The sequence below is a fragment of the Sturnus vulgaris genome, chromosome 3, assembly GCF_052056855.1.
Source record: "Sturnus vulgaris isolate bStuVul1 chromosome 3, bStuVul1.hap1, whole genome shotgun sequence".
Taxonomy (NCBI): Eukaryota; Metazoa; Chordata; class Aves; order Passeriformes; family Sturnidae; genus Sturnus; species Sturnus vulgaris.
In genome coordinates, this window is record NC_142245.1 from 60,820,771 (window position 1) to 60,826,770 (window position 6,000).

At 42.3% G+C, this 6,000-nt stretch overlaps 1 protein-coding gene across 2 annotated transcripts in view; it reads right to left on the bottom strand.

The window, feature by feature from the left end:
• Positions 1–5,799, bottom strand: part of LOC106851905 (ectonucleotide pyrophosphatase/phosphodiesterase family member 1) — a 52,139-nt gene extending 46,340 nt beyond the window's left edge. The window contains exon 1 of one of the 2 annotated variants that reach the window (XM_088161781.1): positions 5,600–5,799. In XM_088161781.1, coding sequence (XP_088017907.1) covers positions 5,600–5,785 — 186 coding nt within the window. In that variant the 5' untranslated portion in view covers positions 5,786–5,799. The remainder of the gene's footprint in view (positions 1–5,599) is intronic. The other variant, XM_014874230.2, reaches the window with a different exon arrangement.
• Between the last annotated feature and the right edge of the window lie 201 nt (positions 5,800–6,000).

Below are 6,000 nucleotides of genomic sequence, written 5' to 3' on the forward strand. Positions count from 1 at the left end.
TTTAACAAAGATGGTCTCTACTCTCCCTTTGTGAAGATTTTTATAGAAGTGGAGTCTGGGGAGCTGTTTTTCCTCTGTTGTTGTTTTGGTTTTGCTGTTGTTCAGCTGGGGTTGGGTTTTGTTTCTCTGTGTTCACTGTTGTTTAATTTGGGGTTTTTTTCTCTATGCTTCCAAATCCCCAACCAAATGGAAAGCCTCAATTCCTGCAAGTGTTTCTTCGGACAATATTTTTTTCTTCATCTCAGCTTCTGCCTTTTAGGATAGGATATGCCAACTAGTTCTATGTAGCTAGTTGAAGTGTAAATAAAGAAGTGTATATAAAGCAAGAATACAAATTAACCCTGGAAACCATTCAGAGTTAAAATATCTATTTTCTTTTTTAATTGTGTAAGAGCAAGATTATGACTTTTATTTTCAATACCCAGCATGAAAATCCCCATCTGAAGGACAATAAAGAAATACTGGGTTTACATTTCCTTGCATATAATGAGAATTATTTGCAAGGTCTTCCCTAAAAAATGAGTAAACTGAAGAGAAACATTTAGCTATAATGATTTTTAAATTCATCAAACCCTAAACTTTCTTTTGGTGGCTTAAATTGGATATAATGTCTTTATTTTTTGTATGTATATTTACAATTTTATTCTAATTAATGCATTTAAGCAATATGAACACCAAGCACAATAATAAAAAATGTTTTGTCAAAAACCATGTGTTTAGACTTAAAACCAAGTCACCATGGAAGCTGAAGAGCTGTAACATTGGCAGAAGACAGCTGTAAAACATCCTTGTTTCCCAACACTTGAAGAGATTTTCCTACAAATTATTAAAATATTGGAGATGGGCCAAGAACTCTTTTAATATTTCTAAACTGAAAGTGCTTCAGTCTATTAAAAATATGGCAATTCTGTCACCAACATTCTTTACTTCGTATTTCACCAAAGGATGTTTAATGCCAAAAAAAAATTAAATCACCCAACAGTCACTCTAATATTACTGTAAAGCTATGTGGTGTTTCTTGGATCTCAGAAGTTCCATCTAAGCTTAGTCCAGCACTATCAAGGGAGCAAGTAATTTCAGCAAGGACCACTTTTCCCCACTGAAAAATAAAGAAAAAGTTACAAGGCACATAAAGCAAAATAATACAAAAAAGGCTGAAATGGAATGGTTTGCTGTGGGCCAAAAGAAGATTAAAGACTGAACATGTCACCCAGGCTTCTCAGATTCAGACAACAGCATCCTTCAGCACAATCCAGTGCTTGGGAACTGACTGATTGCCATAAAAATACCCACACTGAAGTCAGCTGAAGTCAATAACCATGGTCCAAATCACAAGGTTTGGATAATTAGATGCATATTCCGCCTTTTTTATGGAAAAAATAATATTTTTTAAAGAGTACTGATCTATACAAATGTTTGGGCACCTTCAAACATCTTTAGAAGAAAAACCATCAGCATGAAAACAACTAAATAGGAATACAATCTTCCAGACAACTTTGTAAGAGAAGGTTGTTCCCACGCTTTCATCTATGCAATGGAAAAAAAAGAAACCAAGCAACAAAACCAGACAAACCTACAGCTGTCTCCAAAATCCTGAAACAGCACACCCATCTTTTCCCTGCCTGAGCACAAAGTCAGCAGCTATGAGTTATTTCCAAATGAAGTGGTAAAAACTTTTCAGGACTCATAGAAAATCTAGACATTCAATAGATCTTTTTTCTGTAATTATACTCTGCTGACTGCAACAATGGTAGATATGAACTGGCAACGAAACTCTCCCTTGGGCAGAGATAGTCTCATTTATTTATGAAAAATGGGGGTTTATGATTCATAAAAGCTTAACATAGCAACCAATGGATGACTGAAAACAGATTTATAGAATCATGGAGCAGATGTTCCTGAAAACTATGCTAAGGCACATGGAAGATAAAAAGGTGATAAGTGATAGCTAATGTGGCTTCGATAATGGCCAATTGTGTTGGACAAATTTGGTGGCCTTCTAAAATGAGAGTACAGCAGAGGTAGAGGAGGGAATAGAAACTGAAATCATCTACCTGGACTTGTACAAAGCATTTGGCATGTTCTGCATGACATCCTGGTTGCGCTGGAGAAACATGGATTTGACAGAGGGACCACTCAGTGGACATAGAATTGGCTGGATGATCACACTCATGAACTATGCTCAGGGTTCAATGTCCCAGTGGAGACCAGTGAGGAGTGCCCTCCCTCAGGGCCAGCACAGGGACCAGCACTGTTGGACATTTTGTCAGTGACACGGGCAGCAGGATCAAGGCACCCTCAGCCAGTCTGCCAATGTCACCGAGCTGTGTGGTGCAGTCAACAGGCTGGAGGGAAGGGATGCCATCCAGAGGGGCCTGGGCAAGCTGGAGAGAGACTTGTTACAGAGCATGTAGTGATAGGACAAGGGGGCTTTAAACACAAAGAAGGCATGTTTATATTAGATATTAAGAAGAAATTATTTATTGTAAGGATGGCAAGACACTTGAAAAGATTGCCAGAGGATCTGTGGATACCCCATCCCTGCAAGTGTCCCAGGCCACATTAGATGGGCTTTGAGCAACGTGGTCTAGCAAAGGTGTCCCTGCCCATGATAGAGGGGTTGAAACTGGCTGATCTTTAAAGATCTCTTCAAACCCATTTCATTCTATGATATGATAAGGCTAGAAGAGACCTGAAGAGGTTTTCAGTTCAAACTCTTGCCCAAAGCTGGCAGTTGGTTTGTTTTTGGGATGTGCCTTTAAAAAAAGAAATAAAAAAATAAAAAAGACTGGACAGCCCTAATGAAAAAAAAAAGGGGGGGAGGGGGGAAACTTATAGACTACAAAAATATTGAGTATATTCCACAGTATTTTTTTTTAAATTCACAGTTTATTATCTTTATGCACTCTGAAATGCTTTAGTTACTCTTTATATGAGACTAAGACACTTTCAATGTCTCGGTCTGGACTATACCTGGAATGTTTTGGTAATTTTTTTCTACTTAGGAATTCGCAAGCTGCAAAAACTCCTTAGGAGTTTTTCTAACAAAACTGTCAGTTTAAATGAGTTTTCCAGTTTTGACAAAAAGTCTGAAGTTGTTGAAAAGAAACATTCTCTTACATTATTACTTTTATTTCTCTCAATGTTAGACTGGCTGTTAGACTGGCATGGAAAAATTTATTTCAATGGAATGAATGAATCAGACCAAAATGCAATGCCTGAGTTCCTGGCAAGTGGGGATAGAAAATCTCAAACATAAGCAAAGGTTATGCTGCTCTTGGGCAGCAGCATACTGCTCACTCACACAACAGCCTGCAGAGACTACAGACAGAGTTTGGCTTTGAGGGACCGAAGTTTGAGCTGAGAAAACTGGCAAGACAGTAAAGGAAAAGCTGTGCTTTAGGTGCTTAGGGAAGCACTATAGGTTAAATACTTGTGGGCCTGTCCCACCATTTGCAGAATCCTCCCTGTGCAGCAGCAACAGCTGCTCTGCAATCGGGTAAGATTGACTCATGGATAAAAGCTAGGAACATTGAGGTTGTGTTCATAAACTGCACAGACATCTGCAGGTGGCAGGCACATGTGAAGGATGAGGAGAATGCAGTCCAGTCTGAGCCTTCCAGAAAAATAAGAAGAGTGATTCAAGTATTCCCTAATCAGCAGAAATGCATTCATGAGTTTTTAGAAAATTTCAACATAAGCTCACTTGAAAGCGGTTGTTTGTGGTTTATTTTATCTATGTAAACAAAGGAAGCAATAGCACATATGGCTAGGATAAATGCAGGCAAATGAGATTTACCTTCATGTGGACACTTGAATAGTTTCACATAACACTACAAACACCAAGCAGGTAAGTCTACTCACTTCTTTATTACATTTGAATATCATCAATGCTTTATAAATACATTGGCTTCTGAGAAAGAACAAACTTGCATTTCCAATTCCAGTTCGCCACTTGTTTAGGTTAATTTCATTCTTGTTTCACTCAATCCAGCATCACCTGCAGTATTTAGAGAGTTTCCCAAGTTCTCACTGAATGTCCTAGATTATCTCAGTGTTTGCAATCATCCAAAAAAATAGGGCATGGCCATAAATATTTAGAATTCACAAATTATTTCTGTGTAGATGACATATTTCACTCTGATACTTTAATCAGCATAGTAGAAAACTTTTGCCAGTTCTCAATGAATGGCATTTGGAAAATAAGAACTTAATTCAGAAGAATAAGTAACTGCAAACACTAACTTTTGCTCAATTCCAGTCTCTAAGTGGCTGTGTATCTCGAATAATTATGTTGTATTAGAGCCTCAGGGCAACAACATTAGGTTTTGAATAGGATATGACTATTTCCTACACCTATTATCTAATTTCTAAGCCTGAAAGGTGCTGAGCTGTTTTCACCATCCAACTGCAGTGGCTTTTATGGCACAACCTTAAACTCCCCAAAAGACAACAAAGTAATGAAACAAGCTACTAACCATAACCTTTATTTAAGGGGACATATTATCAGAAAAGTTGCCAATAAAGCTTCTGCATGGAAACTACTACCATAGACCTTTGCATGAATTTTCATGTTTTTCGTATAACATTCTGCAAACTTAGAAACATAATTTACCACCTGCTATGTCAGAAAGTATGTCCAACCTGTAGTCACTATGATATGGGTGCATGATTCATTTGAAACAGTAACCAGATTACAAAGATATCAGAAAATTTAGGTAGACACCTTGATCCTTATGCCTCAATGTATTGAAAGAGCACTACTTATGTGTGCATATGTAGTCAAGTCTGTTGCAGTTCCACTAAAGCTTCCTTCCAAGAACACCACAATTCCTTCACCTTGATAATGATTTTAGCCTCATAATGATTACTCCAGGCAGTTTGGAAGGTCTTATTTTCACATCTCTATGGGGAGGATAATTATAATACAGCAGTGTGGCTAAAACTGGAAAGTGACCTACCTGCTAACAATGGCTTTGGCTGCTGGGGCTTCTGAACAGGGGCCAAAAGTGCCTCCCAGCTGTACTTGGAGACAAACTTTCAACCCACGGTAGCTCAAATTCAGAGAAAGGCAAGTTTTTACACTTCCTCTGTCCTTTTGGCTCTTGAACTCTTTTTAGCTTTTCCAGCCACGTTTTCCTGTTCTAACCTGGTTTTGTCTTCCCTGGTGTCCCCCCCTACAGCAAACAACTAAAACCACGTGATGGAAGACGAGACAGCCATTGACCCACAAAAAAATTTTGAAAGATTCAACGCTGAAAAGAGTGAAATAAATCAAGAGTTACGAATCCCTCTCTGAGGCAGGTGCCTGTCTTATACGCAAATACCACTCTCCTGCCCGAGGCTGACTTCCGAAGCGGCGCGGTCCCGCAGCACTGCTGCCCCGGGCATCCCGAGGAGCCCGTGCTGCCGGAGACGACCACCCTCTTGCAACAGCTCCGAGAGGCTTCTGAGGTCCTGCCACGGGCTCGTCTCCCATCTCCCGAAGCTCGCAGAGGAGCGAACACCTGCGCCCTCCGCTCCGCTCCGCTCCCCGCGCTGCGGCGGGCGAGGTGACACCCAGCTCCGCCCGCCCGGCCCCGCGGCGCCTGGCCCTTACCAGGGACAGCACTTTGTAGGTGTTGGGATCCTTGCTCTTGCCGCCCGGAGGCTTCTCCGGCTCCTCGGCCACCTCCATGGCCGGCAGCATGGGCACAGCCGCCGCCGGCAGCCCGCCATCAGCCGCCCCTACCCCGGCCAGGTGATCCTCGTGTCCCTTCCCCGCTTGCTGCCCGTTCCCCTGCATGGTCCCCGCGGCTCTGCCCTCCGCCCGCCCGGACACGGATATTAATAGCCGGGCGGCCCGGTCCCGCCCCGCCCCGCCCGGAGCGCGGACACCGGCGGCCCCGCTCCCCCGGCGGCAGCGGCTGGGAGGAGGGAGCGGGATGTTCCCGTCCTTCCCTGCCCGCCGCCGGCCCCCTTCGGTCACCTGGGCTCGGCCGCCCCCAGCTCTCCGAGCCC